The following is a 21,100-nucleotide window of genomic DNA, read 5'->3' on the forward strand; positions in this document are numbered from 1 at the left end:
CTCTTCCCTTGTGCAAAGTGAAGGAGCAGAAGAGAGAGGTCCTGAGCAGAACGTCAAAGAATTGAAGGATTCTTTTTGTTCATCAATGTATTCGATAAACATTAACTGCACACCTACTGGTGCTGGCAGAGTGCTCACCTCGTGCTACTTCCTGCTCCAAAACACACGTGCACACACACACACACACACCCTTCCACTGTGCCTGTCCTGTTTGTCCTCAGACATTCCATGCTGCCTCATCCTCAGGCCTGTGCTGCTGTCCCCTCTGCCTGGGACCTGTTCCCCACACCCGACCCTCTGCTGTCTGGCTGAGTCCCACTCGCTCTTCAGACTACATTACATTACACCCATTTCTCCCAAGGGGCAGTGTCCCTGAGCCATCCTCGGGCCACGGCCGTGCACGCTCACACACACACACACACACACACACACAGATCCTCCTACCCTACCTGGTCCTTGCCCACCAGGGCATTTCTCACACCCATTCATGCGTTTAACAGGGCTCCAGCCCCTTCTGCAAGCCAGGCCCCCTGCCAGAACTGTGTTATAAAGCACATTTGGTCCTTTGTCTCCCCCTGGTGATGATGTCGCTAGATGGCCCCGGCTCCTAGCACAGTGCCTGGCCCAGAATAGGTGCTAGAACAATGTTGGTGAATGAATGAATGAATGAATGAATGATATTAAAATGCATGGCCCCCCCCAAAAAAATTTCATGGCCCCTTTTCTCAAGGGGCTCACCATCTAATGAAGACAGCCAAGGAACTCAGTGGTGATGGGCCGAAGCAAATAGGGTGGGAGGCAGTACCGTGACACCCTTCCCCACCCTCGCTCAGTCTGTATTTCAGTGCTGCACTCTGGGCCTCCTAGGTGTGCAAAGTCGTGAACACCACCACCCTGACCTGCCTGGCGCCCTCCCTGACCACAGACTACCGGCCCGGCCTGGACGCTGTGGAGCGGCCCGATGAGTTTGGCTTCGTCTTTAACAACGTCCAGTCCCTGCTCATTTACAATGACACGAAGTTCACCTACTACCCCAACCCAACCTTTGAACTGCTCAGCCCCACCGGAGTCTTGGATCAGAAGCCAGGATCCCCCATCATTCTGAAGGTAGGATGTGCAGAGTGCAGCCTGCCACTCGCAGTGATGCCAACAGCCCCCCCCGCCCCCAGCCCTTCCCGTTCGCCTTTGTGTGCACGTGGATTCGCAGAGCTGCCAGATCCCCGTAAAGGGAGCTTGTTTATAGATATGGACTCGCCCAGCGATAGATCTCGCACTTGGGGTTCTCGAGAAACCCTTCGCAATATTTCTGCTTGTTCTTGTGAGCTTTGGGACCCCAGGGTTCTGCAGCGCTTTGGAAGTAAACATTCCCTTTTTTTGCCCACGTCCTTGGCCACCATAACCTGCACGCACGTTTCAAGAGGTCACAGTTCCCTGGTACGATCCGTCCACCTATTTTTTTACTTTTGTTTATAACCCGCGCGCCTTCCTCCAGATTTTCACTTGTTCGCCGTGTGGTCTCCCCTTCCTGTCTCCTTCCCCATCTCTTCCTGCCTTTCTCTCCTCTCCACATTTTCCCTTTGGCTTTCCAAATTGCGGCTGTTAGTTTTCTCCAAAAACTTCCCGGGGAGCCAGCGATTGGTTTTTGCATGGCTGCCCTTCCCCCACCTCTTTAATCTCTTTTGTAATAGGCAATTAACTTCTGCGTGCATGTGTCAATTATTTCTATTAAGATTACTGTTATCTACAGGGCAAAAACCTCTGCCCTCCCGCCTCTGGAGGCGCCAAACTCAACTACACAGTGCTGATCGGAGAGACCCCGTGTGCTGTCACCGTGTCCGAGACACAGCTCCTCTGCGAGCCTCCCAACCTCACGGGGCAGCACAAAGTCATAGTGAGTGAACCCCCTTCCTTCCCCGACTTCCTCCTCTCCTCGCCATGCCTGCGTGATCTGTCATAAAGTAAGGCTCTCCCGTCGACCTCCTTCATAACTCCTCATCACCATGTTCTGCACTGAAATGGGTAGAAGTTGAGAACACGAGAAAAGAAAGGCAGATAATAAGCAGGAAGTTGTTCCCTATCCAAGTCTGTATTGTGTGGTTGTGGTCTTGCCTGCCCTTTCTGAAACCTAAGGATGCGATGGCATGCCAGGGCTCTACAGCATCTGTGTGTGTGCAATGCACAGGTTCACGTGGGCGGGATGGTGTTCTCTCCTGGCTCGGTGAGTGTCATCTCAGACAGCTTGCTGACCCTGCCAGCCATTGTCAGCATCGCGGCGGGCGGCAGCCTCCTCCTCATCATTGTCATCATCGTCCTCATTGCCTACAAGCGGAAGTCTCGAGAAAACGACCTCACTCTCAAGAGGCTCCAGATGCAGATGGACAACCTGGAGTCCCGCGTGGCCCTGGAGTGTAAGGAAGGTAAGTAGAGGCACTTCCTCACTTCCTGGCCCTGTCTTTCTTCACCAGTCTTATTACCTCCTCCCTCCAGACAACTCGTCTCTATTGCCATCCCTCCCACCCTGAGCCTCTGTTTGCCCAGAAACTCCTTTGCCTTTAGCGCCAGAGAAGTCCTATGAAGAATGCCCCCAGGACTGGGGCGGGGGTTGTGCCTGGGTGGCTCAGTCGGTTAAGTGTCCCACTCTTGATTTCAGCTCAGAGCGTGATCTCAGGATGTGGGATTGAGCCCCACATTGGGCTCTGCACTGGGCATGGAGCCTGCTTAAGATTCTCTCTCTCTCTCCCCCTCTCTCTCCACCTCCTTGCTCTCTCAAAAAAAAAAAAAAAAAAAAGAAGAAGAAGAAGAAGAATGCCCAGGGTGAGGCCCCAGCCCTGCTCGTCTTGTTCCAGTCCTTCTTGTGCTCTGACTCACTCCCAAGCTGTCCCCCTTTCTCTCCCTTTCAGGGCCTCCGTGTCCCCACAGCAGAGCCTCCCTGGCTTAGCTCTTTCAGACCCTATAGACCCCCCAAAAGGGAGTCTGGCTCCTATGTCTTGCGTAGCTGCCCTGGGAGCATGTGGAAGCAGCGGCAGGAGGGGCACGGAGCTCCCGCCTGCCTCCACCCTCAGCCCCTCCCCCAGGGCTAGTTTCCCACCAGCGCCACAGGCTGACCGCTCTGAAGGCCGCCTCTTGCTGGTGTCCTTGGCCATGGACGCATGTGGGAGTAGAGAAGGTTTTCTTCCATCTCCCACACAACCACAGCTTGAGGTGACCGGTATCCCTGGCGTCCCCTCAGGCGGAGGACCCAGCAGGCTCTCTGAGTCAACATTTCAATAAGGAATCAAAATATTTCTCCCTTTGCTGCAAATGTCAGGATCAGGAATGAGGCCTTTGCTGGCATAAAGGGAAGTGCGGGCTGGGGCAAGGTGGGGAACGGCTTCTCTGCTGCCAGGGCCGGGGGGGGAAGGTCATTAAAAAAAAAAAGGAAAGTCTGAGAAAGTGCCTCATAGACGTGACTACTAAATGTATGTGGTATTCTAAATGGGATCCTGGGATAGAAAAGGACATTAGGTTATACATAACATAGGGGCGCCTGGGTGGCTCAGTCCTTAAGCCTCTGCCTTTGGCTCAGGGCGTGATCCCGGCGTTCTGGGATCGAGCCCCACATCAGGCTCCTCCGCTATGAGCCTGCTTCTTCCTCTCCCACTCCCCCTGCTTGTGTTCCCTCTCTCGCTGGTTGTCTCTCTCTGTCAAATAAATAAATAAAATCTATAAATACATATATATATATATACATAACATAAAATTCACCTTCTTTAACCCTCACCGTGTCTACACCCCGGGGCTCCTCCTCCTCCAGTTCAGTCGCACTAAGTGCGTCCGCGTTGTCGTGCGACCATCCCCTCCATCCCCAGAACTCTCTCCTCCTGCCCCGCTGAAATTCCGTACTCATGAAACAAAACCCCCACATCCCCTCCCCAGCAACGGCTGGCAGCCACCATTCTACCCTCTGTCCCTGCGAATCCGACTGCTCTCGGAGCCTCCCGGAGGTGCATCACCTGTCTGTGTTCTTTCGTGTCTGCTTTACCTCCCTACGCATCCCGAAGCTTCGTGCGTCAGAATCTCCTTCCTTATTACGGCCGGGGGATGCTCCATTGGCTGTCCGTACCACGGGCTGTTGACCCGTCTATCTGCGCAGGGACACGTGGGTTGTCTCCACCGTTCCGTAGCCTGAACAATGCTGTCATGAACAGGAGTATACAGATAGCGCAGTCCCCGCCTTCGGCTCTTGGGCAGAGACCCAGGAGTAACTTTGTGTTTATGTCTCCGGAGCCACCAAATTGCTTTCCAGAACAGCCTCACCAGTTTACATTCCCGCCAGCCGCGCGTCGCGGGGCCCGTGTTCCCACACCCTCTCCAGGACTTGTTGTTGTCCATTTTTCTTTTAAAAAAAAATACATATATATATATATTTTAGAGAGAGAGCTTGCATGAGCAGAGAGAGGGGCAGAGGGAGAGAGAGAGAGAGAGAATGTCAAGCAGACTCCCCACTGAGCACAGAGCCCGACTCTAGGCTCAATCTCAGGACCCTGAGACCGTGACCAGAGCTGAAACCAGGAGTCAGATGCCTCATCAATTAAGCCACCCAGGCGCCCCGCCATTTCTCTATGATAGCCATCGTGATAGGTGTGAAGTCGTGGTTTTCGTCTTCTTTTTTGCCCAGGGCTTTTGCATCTTGGTTGATTCTCTTGCTTGGAAAGAAAAGGGAGCAAAGCTGCCTGTTCCTGTCTTTGCTTCATCCCCTTGGCTACTGCCTCTCAGATGTTTCTGGAACCTGAAGCCCATGCATAACCCAAATCATCGTGTTCTTCCCTTTTCTTTATTTTAACTACACTTAACAGTACATAGAAAGATGCGTCAAAATTATGCTTCAGCATGGAAGAGGAAATAGAACATAGAATCGCCCACATGCCCACCACCTAAGAAAGGAGGTCTGGAGATCTCTCGCCCCTTCTGGAGATGCGCCTCTACAACCATCCCTGTCTCTACACCCTGGGCCTGCCCCTCCTTCACAAATGTCTCCTCCTGCCTTTCCCCTCCCCCGCGCGGGTGCCCCCCTGAGCCTCCTTGTCTCCCTGCACTTGCACAGCTTTTGCGGAGCTCCAGACAGACATCAATGAGCTGACCAGCGACCTGGACCGCTCGGGAATCCCCTACCTGGATTACCGTACCTACGCTATGCGAGTCCTGTTCCCTGGCATCGAGGACCATCCCGTGCTGCGGGAGCTGGAGGTAATGCCCGCCACCCTCCACGAGCCACGCAGCAGGAGCGCAGGGCCTGGGTGTCCGGGGAAATGCCAATGGGCCCAGCAGCTCAGAGGAAGGTCAGGAGTGATGACAAGAGACAGCTGGGAACAGCATCACCAACAGCAGGCAGATCACGGCCAAGGGGGCACGCAGGCTCTTTGGGATAATTCCAGGGGAAGGCTCATTGTCAATTTTTAATTAAAGACTAAATTAATTAACTAAGTTCTGCCACATTCTCAAATGGATTTAAGGTGGCTTAAGGAAAGACGTATGATTCTGTGAGGTTTATTTGTCCGTGTGTTGGTTTGTTTTACTGAAGATAATAAATCAGGGCAGAGAGGATTAAAGGGAGACTAGTAGACCAAGCAAGTTTGATGGAGTATCTCCTGCATTCCTGGAAAAATCAGATGGACGGCATCCCCTCAGAGGGCGCTGCCTGGAGCCAGGCCTCCCAACCCAGTGGGCAGGCAGAGCAGACCAGAACTTCAGAGACCAGCCATTCCTACCCCGTCCCGGGTTGGGGGTGAGGGGTGCTTATAGGCGTCCTGGAGAGGGTTCTGTGGCGCTCGCCAGAAGACCCTTGGTGCCAGGCCGGCCGGGGAGGCGGGAGGCTGTCCTCTGAGGGTGCGCCCATCCCGTCCACCCCAGGTTCAGGGGAATGGGCAGCAGCACGTGGAGAAGGCCCTGAAGCTCTTCGCCCAGCTCATCAACAACAAGGTGTTCCTGCTGACCTTCATCCGCACCCTCGAGCTGCAGCGCAGCTTCTCCATGCGCGACCGTGGCAACGTGGCCTCTCTCATCATGACCGGCCTGCAGGGCCGCCTGGAGTACGCCACCGACGTCCTCAAGCAGCTGCTCTCTGACCTCATCGAGAAGAATCTGGAGAACAAGAACCACCCCAAGCTGCTGCTCCGGAGGTCAGCCCCGCGGCCGGGGGGCGGGGAGGGCGGCAGGGGTCCCGGCAGGTGCACGTGTGGCTGTGAACTAAAAGGAGATAAAGTGTAACATTCAGTTCTTCCATCGTGCTGGCCGCGTGCCGAGTGCTCAGTCACCACCTGCTGGCCACCATATTGGACAGCGTACTTAGAGAACATTTCCTTCATCTCCGAAGGTTCTGGTGGACAGCGGCGGGCTGGAGATTGGGTGCAGCCTATCCCTTCTGCGCCCAGTTTCCAGGACCCAAATCACCAGCAGCCACCACGTGCCCCGTCCCCAGTTGCCATTTTTACTGGCAGGAAAGAGGGCTGGAGACCTTGGCATCCATTCCCTGGAGGCCCCAGGGAGCCGAACCGAGCTCTGGAGCTCCTTTGGCAGCAGGGGTTGGAATGCGCCTCCTGCGTTTCTCTGCCCCCCTCTTTAGCCTGCTCCTAGCGAGGTCTCAGGCTTCCAGACCCCACGTGGGGTGAGGAAGGAGGATGAATGTCTTTGTTTCTTGCGTATTGAGCCCCCATCCTGCCAATCTTAGCATTAGAAACTCTCATTAAGAACTGTTGTATTTAAATTAGAGCTAATCTCAGGCACAATGCAGGGAGAGGGTGCTGGGAGGGGCCGGCGGACAAAGCTACAATTTCTTCTGCCATTGTCACTCTCCCCCAGGCCCAGACCGCTGTGCAGCCCTGGCAAATGCCTGGGATTTACTGCAACCAGAGGGTATAATTTGCACCACGTGCGGGGTGTTAAAATACCCCTCGGCATCCCCATCACTGAGGGTCTGTCACAGCGGCTTTGTTCCTTCCCGAGTCCCCAGATCTGCAGCCCTGGATAGGGGGTGGGGAGGGCTGGTGTTTGCAGAAGCAGATCCCCTGTCTGCAAAACACTCATGCCCCCTGCTCTCCACCTGAGTGGCTAGGATCCAGGACCCCCACGTGACCGCAGGAATGACAGCCAATACTTATGGAATAGTGCTTACTGGGGGCCAGATGCTATTCTTAGCACTTTACATATGTTAACTCATCCCATTCCGACAACAGCCCTGTGGGAGAGACACTATTATCATTGTCCCCATTCAGAGATGGGGAAAATGAACCCAGAGAGGTGAAATGACTTGCCCAAGGTCCCACAGCCAGTATGCAGCAGAGTCAGGATTGGAATTCAGGCAGTCTGATTCTGAAAGGTCAGAGGGGCACGTACCAGGGACTTCCTGGGTATGAAAATGGAGTATTCAGGCACGCAAGGAATCCCAAAGGGACAGAGAAACTGTTTCTCATCCTGAGGCCTGCAGGAAGTAGGGAGAACTAGTAACTGAGAGCCCTGTGGAAACGGGGTACTTGGTGCATTCATCTGCAGACCCGGAGTACCACTCCATTTCCACAGGGATTTGAGGCCCAGAAAGAAAAAGCCTCTTGCCCAAGGTCACACCTTCAGCTCTGGCATCCTGGCTCCCAGCCCTGTATCCTTTGATGCCCTGTTGCTCTCTTGGGCCACGATGCATACGAGTCAGATCCCCCTCTCCGAGACCCCTCCATAAAGGACTGCCCCTCACCCCTTCTACCCCCCCAGGACAGAGTCTGTGGCTGAGAAGATGTTGACCAACTGGTTTGCCTTCCTCCTGCACAAGTTTCTGAAGGTGAGAGTAGGGGCGAGCTGGGGCCCGGCACTGAGAGCAAGACGGGGGCTGCTGCTCCAGGCCCGGCCGTCAGGGCTGCATGGGGACCCCTCGGGAACAGGAAGCTGCCCGGCCGGGGTGCTCCAAAGCACAGCAAGCCTAGGAGCTTGGCCAGGAGAGGGAGAGAAGGAGACCGCGCCCACCCCCACGCCCCGCTGTGCCCGCAGGAGTGCGCGGGGGAGCCGCTCTTCATGCTGTACTGCGCCATCAAGCAGCAGATGGAGAAGGGCCCCATCGACGCCATCACGGGGGAGGCCCGCTACTCTCTGAGTGAGGACAAGCTCATCCGGCAGCAGATCGAGTACAAGACCCTGGTAAGGAGCCCCGGAAAGCAGGGGACACGGCAGACCTCCTGCCTCTGCTCTGTACTCTGCCGTCAGGGCACGAAGCTGACCGAGTGGTCAACAGAGGGGCTGGAAAACAGCCTGGGAGTGAGTCTAAGGGGCACGAGAAGGGTTCCAAGAGTGGGGCAGACAGGCCTGGGTTCCCCACCCCATCTCATTGGGTGGGCCCAAAGAGCTGTCTGCCTCATCCGTCTACCCTAGATGATATGGCCAGGGGCAGACCAGCCTCCATGAGGTATGGGGAAATGAGCATTATGGGGAAGAAGATGAATTTGCTAGTTCCTCATATAGAGGCTTTGGGAAGTGGCTGGTCAGTCCTTGATAGACCTGGAGCCATCTCTAAACCCGTAGCACGCCTGGTTCCAGGATTACAGTCGCCCCCAAGCCAACCAGGAGCAAGAAAGTGGAGTCTCAGTTCTTTGAGATGGCAGGAGGGCAAGAGAAACCGATGTACGGCTATTTCTCCTGTAAGGAGGAGAAGCCTTGGAAAGAGAAGATTCCAAGGCCTTGCTCCCTCTCCCTCAAGCAGCCCCTTGAACTCCCGTCTTGCCCCCTCCTATCGTCCTTGTAGATCCTGAACTGCGTCAACCCCGACAACGAGAACAGTCCAGAGACCCCAGTGAAGGTGTTAAACTGTGACACCATCACGCAGGTCAAGGAGAAGATCCTCGATGCCATCTATAAGAATGTGCCCTACTCCCAGCGGCCGAGAGCTGTTGACATGGACTTGGGTAGGAGGCCTGGCCTTTGGGGGGGCGGGGCAAGGGTTAGAAAAGTGGCTTCCGGGAGGGCATTTGGGCAATGGGATGGGATGGGGTGAGAAAATGGGAAGCCCCATCCTGCGTAGGCCCCTCCTGGGAGCATGACTAGGTCCTGCCCAGGTGAGGGGCCACAGGAAGTACTTCTTCCGGAACACTGCCTGCCCACCCTTCTCCCCAGCTGTCTTGACCGCATGGATCCCTGAACGTCTCTAAGCTCTATGGGTGGCACCAGCTTGGAGCTGGGGTTGCCAGGTCCCTAGAGGAGGCAGGACTGGGTGACCCTGGCTCCCAGCCCCCCGCCCACTCACACTGCTCCCTACACCACCCCCTCCACCCAGAGTGGCGTCAAGGCCGGATAGCCCGGGTCGTGCTGCAAGACGAGGACATCACCACCAAGATCGAGGGCGACTGGAAGCGGCTGAACACACTGATGCATTATCAGGTGAGGGCAGGGGCTTTGCAGCATGACCTTTGACTCCCCAGATTGACTTCCCTTCACTCCAGGGTTTGCTCTCAGGCCCTCAGAAGCCATCTCCCCTTTCCTCCTCCCTCTGAATCGAAATCGGAGCTTCTCAGCCGTGGTTACCCATTAGAATCATGAGGGAAACTTACCAAAAACATGAGTGCCCAGACTCTGCCCCGAGAAACTGACTTAACTGGTCTGGGTAGGGCGAGGCATTTCTCTCCTGTGTACCTCCACGTCTCCAGCAAAATTGCATGTTGTGAGGTCCTCCGTAAGGTCACCAACCATAGGGATCTGCGGCTCTCTGTCCTCAGCGTCTCATCATCGACGCAGCTTCCGCTGCTCACCTGCCATAGAGCAGGGGACTGGATAGACTTGTCGTCAGCACTAGCGTTCTGCCACTTACTACCTGGTGTCCTTGGGGAAATTACTTACGTTCTCTCCCTTCTCATCTGTAAAATGGGGTTCAAAGTGATCCCCACCCCATAAAGCCGTGTGGAATAGATTCAGTACAGGAGAGAAACTGTTCGGCGCATTGTCAGATGCGATGAATGAATAGTCAAAAAAAAAAAAAAATTCCAGCAAAAGAACAAAAGATCCAGGAGGGATCTTTTCCCACCTCCCCTTCCCTCCCATGGTGACTACTCGTGGCTGGGGGTCTCTATAAGATTAAGCACAGGTAGGCTGGTTGGGATTCAGGAAACATACTAAAATAGAAACTAGAAATGAGAGACACCGGGGGAAATTAAACCAACCAGAAGAAGTGCCTCAGGCTGCAGGACCCTACGGGATTGTCTGATTAGTAACGTCCTCCTCCGTCCGAGCCTCACGCGGAGAGGGGGCGCAGGGACTGGCAGGCCGGACTGGCGAGCATGGCGTTGCCCCGGACCAGGCCACCGGGGGTCCTGAAGGCCGATAGGAGCTGGCTGGGAGGCTCGAGGCACAGAGGAAGCTGGTGGGGGGCACTGGGGCAGCCCCAGAAACCCTCCTCGATAGGCTCCATCCCCCTCGCCGGCCCACGTAACCCCGACTGTGCCTAGCCCCAGATGGACTGAGTGTGGTGTCTGAGAAGAGGTCAAGGCTTTGCGAGCCATTTTCAACCCCTGCTTCTCCACTCACTGGTGGGGAGACTTTAACCTCTTGCAGCCTTGGGCTCCTCATCCACAAGGTGACATCTGGCTTGTGAAGGTGGTGGGAAGAATTAGAAATAGCCGGCGAGGTAGGTAGGATGTAGACTCCCCGCCCCCCCAGGGTAGTCAGAGCCCGTCCCTGTCTCTGTTGATTCCACCCCACCCCCTCCCCCTGCGCTTGGTGCATCCTGGAGAACCCTTGTAATGAACCAGTTAGAGCTGAAGAAGAAAGCACAAAAGAGAATAGCACTGTGCCTTGGAATCCGAAGTTTCTCAAGGGTAGGAGGGAGGCCTTTCTTTTCTGTCTGTGATGCCTTAACGCTTGCTACTGCGCTGTCCGTCCTAAGGCTCCCAATCAGAATGGAATATTCTGTTCTTACAGTACTCATCATACAAAGCACTTTCAATTCCCCAGTGTCATTTCTCATTCATGTATTCATTCATTCCTCAAATATTTACTGAGCTCTCCCGAGTACAGGGTACTTCCCACATGCTAGCCCTGAGTGACAAGGAGCAACAGGGATTATTCTTCCCTTTGGGGGACAGTGACGATGACGATGATGCCCGTAGTAACAGCACTAACACCGGCACTTACTGAGGGCCCACTGGGTGCCAGGTGCTGCCGTCCGCCTTCCTGGGTCCTGACTTCTTTGAGCCCCACGCACACTGAGATGCTGTTATTATCCCATCGACCATGAGACAACGGAGACGCAGAGAGGCTAACTGACTTCCCTGAGGTCACGTGGCTAGTACGTGGCAGAGCCAAGGTCAGACCCAGCCAGGCAGGCTGACCATGGATTTGCACCACCTGTCAGTCAAGAGAAAGAAAGGCTAGGACTGAAGACAAGAGAGATTTAGTGACAAGACCTGGAATTGGGTTGAACTGTGGTCATTCGAGTCACCTTGGGAATCCTCCAGGTGACAACAAGCCATACATGAAGAATGTAATCTGTTCTTCCCAGGAGTAGTGATCCCTGCCCCTGCAAGGCTTTCAAAGGAACATTTCTAGGCTGTCATTTACAAGGAGAGTTCCTGAAAGACAGAGGTAGAGAGGTCCCCCCGCTCAGTTCCAGAGCTGGGGCAGATGGTGCCGACCACTGACGGTCCAGGAAACTGCCCGGCTGGGAGTGAGGCAGCCTGGGCCCCTTCCCAGCACCGGCAAGAGCCCAGGGCCCTGCAGCTTTCTGCCACCAAGTCAAAGCACTGCCCCCTGGTGACCCTCCTTGGAGTCAAAGGTCCTGGAAGCCCGGACAGGAGAAAATCTGCATAATCTTAATTAACAAAGAGATGTTAAAAAACTTGCTGGGCTCCCGCAGATTTATAGGGAGGGTAAAATTAAACACCACTACTAAAACCGGCTATCAGGGAATCTCGTTAGCACTAATGTTCATTTATAGTTTGACTTCCCAACATTTAATTCTTTTTTGGTGGGAGAGAGGGACTGACAATTTAAGACCCAGAAAGATGGTTTTACGACTGGTGCAGCTATAAATCAAACTTATAAAGTTCATAAAAATTGTTAAAATAAAAAATGGTTTAATAGGAATGTTTTATGGCCCATAACATTATTATAGCTGTTTTATTCCCTCTGCGTTACGGGTTTAATTGGATCGCCACAATTCTGGGGATTCTCCATTTTTATTGGATGGAGGGTAATCTTAAATCAAAATGGCCCCAAATGTCTTCAATATGGCTCCTCATTTATCAGCCGTTTCCCTCCAGGCTGGGTGCTGAGCCTGGGTACCTCACAGAGGACGGGGCAACATGCCATCTTTCCCTCTGACTCCCCAAGAGCAGCTGCCCCATTGGTGAAACTCCTCAAGGTGGCCCAAGCACTATAGGACCCAGGCCAGAAGGATCAGAGCCAAGAGGGAAAATGGGCTTCAGACCAGTGTGACTTGAAATAAAATCCCAAATTAGGATATAATGGGGAGAGCATGTGCTCTGGAGCCTGGACAGACCCGGCTACAAATATTGGCTGTACCACAGAGTCTCTGTGTGACTTTGAAGTTGGTGCTTTGCCCTTCTCTGCTTCAATATCCTCACCTGTAAAATGGGAATAATTGTGCGAACCCAAAGGGTTGAAGGGAGGCTGGGTCTAGCCCGGGCTGTCCAGTAGAAAGATAATGCAAGCCACACGTGTACATAATTATCATTTCAACATGGAATCAATAGAAAAATTATTAAGGAGATAGTTTGTGTTGTTTTATTCATGCTAACTCATTGAAACCCAGTGTATATGATGCGTTTACAGCATAATAGTCGTGTTATAGTTAGTAATTTGTTGTTTAGACACTGACAACGTGACTGAATTTCAAGTGCACAATCGAGACAGGTGGCCAGTAACAACCATATTGGACAGATTGGCGAGTAGCAACCGTATTATTTTTAGTATTCCTGCACTCCTTGTGCTCTACCCCATATCTATGACATCACCTTCTAGAAGTACTTGACGATTCAATTTCCTGGTTCACCCACACTGTACTTTTCGTACCCTTCTCAGGTGTCAGACAGATCGGTGGTGGCTCTGGTCCCCAAACAGACCTCCTCCTACAACATCCCAGCCTCCGCCAGCATCTCCCGGACATCCATCAGCAGATACGGTGAGGACCAGGAAGGTAGCCTGGGCAGCTCGGAGGCAGCTTCCGAGACCTACCTGGGACCCGTCACCATCCCTCACGACAGCAGGCAGCCCTTGCAGCTGCCCTCCACCAATCAAGGATGTTTGTGCGTTTGCTTCCCCTCCTCCCGAGTGCAGTCATTCCCAGAGCATCCGTGACCTCAGAGCTGCGGGAGCGGGTACACCGGGCGCCCTTCCTTTGACAGCTCAGACCTGGTGAAGGAGTGCGAGGGGCCCAGAATCAGGAAGGCACGTGGATGAGGGTTCCTACTTGCCAGTCCCTGTTTATATCTATTATGCTGGCTGAGTTATTAACGGCCCCCCTTTACTCTCAAAAGTGTCCCAATTGGGCCAATAGATTGGCCGTCCTAGCCTACCCACCCCTGAGGGTGCAAGGGCCACGAGGTGACCATGCTTCCACACTCTCTTGCTCCATTTCCTCTGCGTTTGTGTATACAGTAAGACTTTGGGCTCTCCAGCTAAAGCGCACCTCAGGACTGGGCCCAGCAGCCCCCAAAATGGCTTAGGCAAGTCTATATCCTAGGCCCCAAGTAAGAAGGACCCATTAACTCCCAAGATGGGGCATTACAACTTACAACTTCTTAGCACCAAGATTTTTCATGAAAGCCCCTGTGAAAATATTCAGCTGACATTTTACCTATTGATTATTCTTTGCTGTAGAAGCATCAGGAGGGGTGGGGGAGGGCTCCCAAATCCTCAAGGCTCTCTCCAGCTCACAGAATTTCTGAATCTTCTTTTCAAAGAAAAGGCTTCAGGCTCCTCTGTCCTCATGCCAACCAAGGATCCCAAAATAACCCACCAAATATGAGGTCCCAGGGGTCCCCTTCCAATTGAAACTACTTTATTCTGAGTGAGTGCAGTAGGCGGACAAAGATTCTAGAAGGATTCTACAAGCAAGGATGATGAAATCAGTGTCTTATGAGCCTCCACTGCCCCCTTCTCCTCAGACTCCTCCTTCAGGTACACAGGCAGTCCCGACAGCCTGCGGTCCCGAGCCCCCATGATCACCCCAGACCTGGAGAGTGGGGTTAAGGTGTGGCATCTGGTGAAGAACCATGAGCACGGGGACCAGAAGGAGGGTGACCGGGGCAGCAAGATGGTGTCCGAGATCTACTTGACCCGGCTGCTGGCCACCAAGGTAACTGCTGTTCTTTGCAGCCCGGGGAGGGCTCCTCAGGGGGTACGTCCTGCCCACCCTCCGCCCCTCCCCGCCCCCAGCATAAGGATGCCATGGAGTCTGTCCTTTAAGGGACCCATCCAGATGAGCAGGTCCAGGTCCCAGAGCAGGCTTTCTAAAGGATCAGGCCACTGTTGTTCTCTACCCTTTGGCAAAAATTGCAACAATATCATTGCCCTGGCCCACCCCTCAGGACCACCATTGCTCTTCAGAGGAGCTGCTCTCGAATCTCTGGGTCCCTGTACCTTTTAGGAAAATATTGGGGTTTTCTTATTGATGTTAGCTGGACAGATAGGCCAGCCTTGCTGTCACTGCCTTTTCCACCCACTTTCTGGCCACAATGGGAGGGAGAGAACAAAGGCTGGGTCCTGCCAGTAATCGGAGAGAAGGCTCCCCCTTCCCTGTCCCATCCCATCGGCCCCCAAATGCTGGTGGAGGTGAGGTAGCCACCGTACTGGAAGCTATGATCTAAAGCTGTCTTCCAGCTTCCTGAGCAGAGAACAAGTATGCCTGTAAGTATGGCAATTATACGGCCCGTATTTGCCCACACAGGTCAGATTTCAAATCCTCTCCCCCACTGACCCCACAAAAATGCTGCTGAAATTCTCACACAGTGGCATCCAGATTCCAGCTCTGACTTGCTCCCAAAAGAGACATAGAAATACACCCTCAGACCATATGTCTCAAATTTTGCTTTTCCCAATATGCTAATAAGAGACCAACAGAGCCACCAGAAAAGGTTGGATGTTTTCCTCACCTTCAGAGGTGTATCCCTTGAACCTGTAAACTGGGGGACCCAGACCCAGCCTTGTCCCTGCCCAGAGACGCTCCAGGGCCCTGGGGGTCAGGGCTGGGCCTGGGGATTCTTGGATGTGGACCCTTCACCTGCAGCACCCACTCCAGGCACCGCTTATCCCAGGCCACGAATATGGCAAACCTCTTCACGCCTTTCAGTCAGGCCCTCTGCAGTCCTGCCAGGAGGCTCACAGTCCTCCAGCTTGTTCTTCAGACCCCCTCTCGTCCCAGCCCCCGCCCACCAGTCCCTGCGGGCAGCCGGGACTCGGAGCACTCAGTCTTCCTGCCCAGCACCCCGTGCCCATTCCCGCCTGGCACGGACACAAGCAGAGATGTGGCATGTGGCTGCGGGTTGGAGGAGAGATTCTTCCCAGGAATCTGCAGCCTCTTCAGTCCCTCCCATCTCCCCGACACCCCACGGCCCCCTCCCCACCCCCACCGCACTGTCTGCACAGCCTGGCGCCGCAGACGAATTTCCAAGGCAGGATCAGTCCAAGGCACCATCTGGTCTGCCCGTCTGCTGCCTGCACCCCACCGTCCCCCACCCTCCCCCTCACGCGCTCCCCCCCATCCCTCCCCCAGGGCACCCTGCAGAAGTTCGTGGACGACTTGTTCGAGACCCTGTTCAGCACGGTGCACCGGGGCAGCGCTCTCCCCCTGGCCATCAAGTACATGTTTGACTTCCTGGATGAGCAGGCAGACAGACACAGCATCCACGACACAGATGTGCGGCACACCTGGAAAAGCAACTGGTAACCCCTCGGGGAGCCCAGAGGGAGCTGCAGCCTGGAGAGGCCGCAAGCTGCGGGAGGTGGAGGCCGGCAGGGACCAGGGAGATGTGGGCAGCCCGTTCCTCATGGTGGCTGGGTAATCCGAGGTTTCTAGAACAAATAGCGCACATATGCTCTGCAGAGCCAACGTGGTCCCCAGGCTGCGGGCGCCAAGTGGGGCCTGTCTGGCGGAGGGCCCGGCACCAGGGGACATGGGCTGGAGCTCTGCCCTTTCAGGTTGAGAGCCTTTCCCGGGCAGCACTTCTGCCCTGATGCTGAGACCTCTGGTTCTTGAGAAGGTGCTAGAGGAAGCTACGTTGAGAGCCACACCGGAGAGCTGGGCGCAGAGCTTCCGAGCAAGGCAGCGTCAGGCACTCTGAGCAGGGCAGAACCGAAGGCACCTCGTCCTGAGACGGGGAAGGCTGAACTGAACGTAGACCCCTGGGGAGAGAGCTTGCATTTGCTACAGACGAGAGCCCACCGGCCGGGAGCAGGTCATGGCAAACTTGATGCCTTAAGGCCAAGTGAGGACCCGAGCGCCATGAGTTTCGGGAAGCAGCAGGCGGGATATGTCCTGCAGGCATGACTGTGTTCCCTAAGGTAACCCCTGCAGCCACACGCAGCAGTGGGAGAAGGGGCTCCCACAGGCCCCTAGCAGACGACTTTTCCCTCCTGGGTTTGAGATCCAGACCACAGACGGAGCTGAGGACTGGCTTTCAGGTCAGACAGGGCCTGGCCGAGAGCCGGAGTCAAAAACCTTCCTCCAGGAAAGAGCCCAGAGAGGGGAGAGAGGAGGTCCAGGCATTTGGGTTGGGCAGGCAGCCCACACAGCTGTCTGGAGTCAGCGATCTCCTCAGAAAACAGAGCCGACACAGATGGGCCCCGGCTGTTATTTGGGAATCAAAAACCCTAGCAACCAGCAAAACACTTTGGAAAAACCCAACCCCAACCCCATATAATCCTTTCTTCTTCGAGATGTTGTGGTTGCTGGCCCTCCGGAGTCTGCAGCTTTGATCATAGGGTAGTGAAATGGGGAGATTCTGGTGGTCGCGGGTGAGGAGCCCACAGCGTGCTTCACTGGGGCAGGACTTTCGTCTGCATTCCCAGGGCCAGGGCCATGGCTGTCTCCTTTGCTTTGGAAGACTCCCCAGCCTAGTGCTGGAAGCGTGCAGTCTCGGGGAAATGAAGGGAAAGTTCTGGATCATCCCCATCTCGCTGCCTTCTGTTGCCAGATAGGCCCAGGTCATAGAAGTGCCCTACCCTGGTGTTGTGGCAGGAAGAGTCCCCTTATCCAGACCTAAAATAGCTAATGTCCAAGGAAAGAATATTAAAAGCTCCTCAAAGCTCCCGGAGGACGGGAAGTTGGAAGAGACGAGTCATTTCTCAGCGGAGGCAGCCCTGCCCAGGCTACAGGAAAGAGCGAGCCTCTTATCCTTCGAAAGATAAGCAGAAATCATCCTGGAAGGACTTGGAGTGGGCAAAGTCCTCCCCAAGACTTGGCATGACTGAGACATTTGGGAAAGACTGGGGTGCTTGAGGGTGAAAAGAACTTGAAGAAGGGTTGATGAGAGGTAGGTCAGATTTCTGAAATGTCATCTCACGCCAGAAGGAGAAGCCAGGGAACAAAGGTCACTCCACAGAGGAGCCCAGGAGTTAAGGCCCTGAAGGCAGCTGGAGGAGAAGGCCAAGTTGGAAAAGACACAGAAACAGCAGCTGTTCTGATTTTGAAGGGGAGCAAATGGGTTGAACACCCATTCTCCTCTGATTATAAATTCCCAAGTTGCAAGAAGGAACACTCCTAACGACTGATCAGTTCCTCTTGGGGTGGGAAAAACTCTGAGCTACAGTGAGTTCATTCCCAGTAGGCCAACAATGGCATCCTCTCCTCCCTCTGCCCCTGCCCAGAGAGGAGAGAGCCCCGGGGAGAGCCCTGAAAGAGCTGGCCCCAGGGGGGCCCACTCCACAGCCCCACCAGGCCTGGCCGGCCCTGGGAAGCAGTGCGAGGGGCCAAGCTGGGCGGGGAGCACAGGTGGTGCCCTTTGTGCGGGCTCCCAGGCAGCGCCTGGGGCTGCTGGCTGCATCCTTCAGGACAATGGCCATGGGCCCTGCGAGGGGACTCTAGGAGTCTGGGGGCTTTGTTTGAAGCTCTGAGAAAATCGCACAGTTCTCTGTTCTTGGACTTCCCTGGGGGCATGGAGGCCTTTGGGAAAGCTGCCAGGACGGAACAGAACCCACCCACATCTCCCCCTCAGTTGTTAGGGCTCAGGGTCAGCACCCAGTGAGGGTACAGTGATGCCCCTCCTCTTCTCCCGGGGTCAGGAACAGCTTAGGCTGGATTCGCAGCCCCAGCCGGAGCAGCGCTCTGAGATTTCACTCCCTTGCCCTCGGGGGAGAGATCTTTACTTGGGGAGGGAAGAGAGGCAGATTCACGGGCAACATCCAGGGTGCGGCAGGGGTTCGGCCCTCAAGGTCTGCTCTGCCTTTTTCTGCAGCCTCCCCCTGCGCTTCTGGGTGAACGTGATCAAGAACCCCCAGTTCGTGTTCGACATCCACAAGGGCAGCATCACGGACGCCTGTCTGTCCGTGGTGGCCCAGACCTTCATGGACTCGTGCTCCACGTCAGAGCACCGGCTGGGCAAGGACTCGCCCTCCAACAAACTGCTCTACGCCAAGGACATCCCCAGCTACAAGAGCTGGGTGGAGAGGTCAGGAGCACCCCCGGGACAGGCCCACCCCCCCATCTGTCTGCTCCGTCCCCCACCCTGTGGGCCTCACTGACCTAGGACTCACAACCCACAACCGCGTTTGCAGTCCCTTTGGATCTCATGCTCCCAGCCTTCCCCCTTATCCAAACTTCCTGCTGGGGGGAAGACGGGAGCCTTTGGGCCCTTGGAGGTCAGGTCATTATCATTCTGATGACCTTTCATTGAGCACATGGTAAGCAACCAGTGCTGTGATAAAGGTTTTTTATGTATCATCTCCTTAAAATATCCAGCGGAGATGCAAAGGGAATATTATCATCCCCATTTCACTGCTGAGGAGACCAAGGTGCAGAAAGAGGCTAAGTAACTCGCCCAAGGTCACACAGCCGGCAGGTAGTAGAGCTGGGATTGGAAGACGAGGAGTCCAGTCAGAATCTGGTCAGAGTCTGGGCTTTTAAGCGTTCCTGGAGGGGGCGGGGGCCCACACGGTGGAAGCTCCCAGCTGGATGGAGTCTGGCCTAGGGAGCGCCAGTCTCCAGGCCTCAACCTTAGCTTGAGGCAAGGAGCCAGAGGGAGACACATCAGAAGAGAAATCGGGAGGCAGGAGCAACTGGGGACATCCGGTGCTCTCAAGGAGCCTGAGGTCAGAGTCTTGGAGGAGAAGGGGTGCCGGGTCCTCACTAAGGAGCCCGTCCTCTCTACGGCAGATACTACGCAGACATCGCCAAGCTCCCGGCCATCAGTGACCAGGACATGAACGCCTACCTGGCTGAGCAGTCCCGTCTGCACGCTGTGGAGTTCAATATGTTGAGTGCCCTCAATGAGATCTACTCCTACGTCAGCAAGTATAGCGAAGAGGTAAGGCGGGGGGCCCGGGAGGGGACAGAGACACACGGAGCCGGGAGGCAGGTACACAGAAGGCCTGGCTCAGCCCTTCAATAACAGCAACAGAGGGTAATTTACATGACAGAGGCATGGAGTCAAAAACCCATGAGCTCGAAACTCATTACCATCCCCTTAGAAGGGAGCCTCTCCTCCGGATTCATCCAGCACCTTCTTTCACATTTCATTGTCTTCCACTCATTGTTAACACAATAAATAACACTTTCAACAACGTAATTGTTGTTCCTTTCAAAGTGTTGTACAATTAATTTCATCCTTCCTTCAACAATGAATCAGATGATTCTTTGCACTCGGGCAGATGCTATCGGTTACGTTTCAGGTAGGCAGGTGGACCTTAACGTGAGCAGAGGTCACCTAGGACAGCTCCAGAGAATTTCCAAGGCATGCACTGACATTGTCCTTGAAATTAGCATTAGTAATAATAATAATGATAATAGCTAATATTTACATAGCACTTTGTCAGATATGCCAAATACGGTTTTAAACACATAGTGTTAAGATATCTACATGTATGTGCATACATGTAGACAGACATACACAGACACACATACATGCCTACACAACATATATTCAGTTAATCATTTACAGTATCTCAGGTTATGTTCATTAGGGCAGAATGGAAAGGAGGGGAGAGGGATGAAGGATTCGGCCAATGGCTTCCTCTAGTGAAACTGAGTCCTAAAGTCTTCTCCACCCTCGTTTTTGCTCCTCAGCTCATCGGGGCCCTAGAGCAGGACGAGCAGGCCCGGCGACAGCGGCTGGCGTACAAGGTGGAGCAGCTCATTAATGCTATGTCCATCGAGAGCTGAGAGACAGAGCCTCGCATTCCCAGGAAGGGGGCCTGTGAAAGCTGTCACACTGGGAGTCTCAGAAGGAAGGACAAGTGAGGGGGATCAGACCCCAGAGCTTGCTGTCCCCTGAGACCCCATCCCGGGGAGAGGGGAGGGCCCCTCCTCCCCACGCCAGCCACGGCCCATCACCGCCGGCTCCTGCAGGGAGAGACCGCAGGCATCGTCCACCCACAGCGAACCACAGAGAGGCAGGGGGCGCAGAGAAGGTGGTTCTCCAAGCCGAGAGGCACGAACTGGGGACAGTTCTGCCTCTGTGACTGCTGCTTTGCATGAAAACTCATTTGATGTATATTGGGGAAATAATGAGAACTTTATTTAATTTTTTTTAAGAAAAAGGAAAAAAAACAGAAATAAAACAAAACAAAAAGCCTCCCTGTTCATCCCGTCCCACTTCTGTTTCAATCTGATTTCTGTCCCCATTCCTTCTCCCCGCCCTCCCCCCTTCCTCGAATGACTCCTATTTTCAAATGCCAGAAAAAGCCTACAAAGAGAAGCTGAGAATTGGAGGGAAAATGATCATTTGCTTTCCCTTGAAATTGCAAGAACATGACGAGGAGGAGAAGAACGAGCACAAGTTCACTCCAAACACTTCGCAAAAATAGAGGCCAGTACAACCTGGAATCATCCCGGCAGCCCAAGGACCATGGCAAGTACCGAACTCGGCACCGACTGCGGGGCTCAACCTGGCTGACCGGGAGTGTGGAGCTTTATGGACGA

The 21,100-nt window shown here is 54.4% G+C and overlaps 1 protein-coding gene across 1 annotated transcript in view; it reads left to right on the forward strand.

Annotated features, from left to right (window-relative positions):
* The window catches only part of PLXNA2 (plexin A2), a 109,417-nt gene extending 88,664 nt beyond the window's left edge, over positions 1–20,753 (forward strand). The window contains exons 15-29 of the mRNA XM_008701248.2: positions 868–1,107; positions 1,748–1,891; positions 2,183–2,417; positions 5,084–5,226; positions 5,890–6,158; positions 7,741–7,807; positions 8,014–8,160; positions 8,762–8,921; positions 9,290–9,393; positions 13,048–13,147; positions 14,133–14,323; positions 15,740–15,909; positions 18,420–18,632; positions 19,337–19,487; positions 20,246–20,753. Coding sequence (XP_008699470.2) covers positions 868–1,107; positions 1,748–1,891; positions 2,183–2,417; positions 5,084–5,226; positions 5,890–6,158; positions 7,741–7,807; positions 8,014–8,160; positions 8,762–8,921; positions 9,290–9,393; positions 13,048–13,147; positions 14,133–14,323; positions 15,740–15,909; positions 18,420–18,632; positions 19,337–19,487; positions 20,246–20,341 — 2,430 coding nt within the window. The 3' untranslated portion in view covers positions 20,342–20,753. The remainder of the gene's footprint in view (positions 1–867; positions 1,108–1,747; positions 1,892–2,182; positions 2,418–5,083; positions 5,227–5,889; positions 6,159–7,740; positions 7,808–8,013; positions 8,161–8,761; positions 8,922–9,289; positions 9,394–13,047; positions 13,148–14,132; positions 14,324–15,739; positions 15,910–18,419; positions 18,633–19,336; positions 19,488–20,245) is intronic.
* Positions 20,754–21,100: the final 347 nt, after the last annotated feature.

Source organism: Ursus maritimus, unplaced genomic scaffold, assembly GCF_017311325.1.
Source record: "Ursus maritimus isolate PB19 unplaced genomic scaffold, ASM1731132v1 scaffold_2, whole genome shotgun sequence".
NCBI classification, from domain to species: domain Eukaryota; kingdom Metazoa; phylum Chordata; class Mammalia; order Carnivora; family Ursidae; genus Ursus; species Ursus maritimus.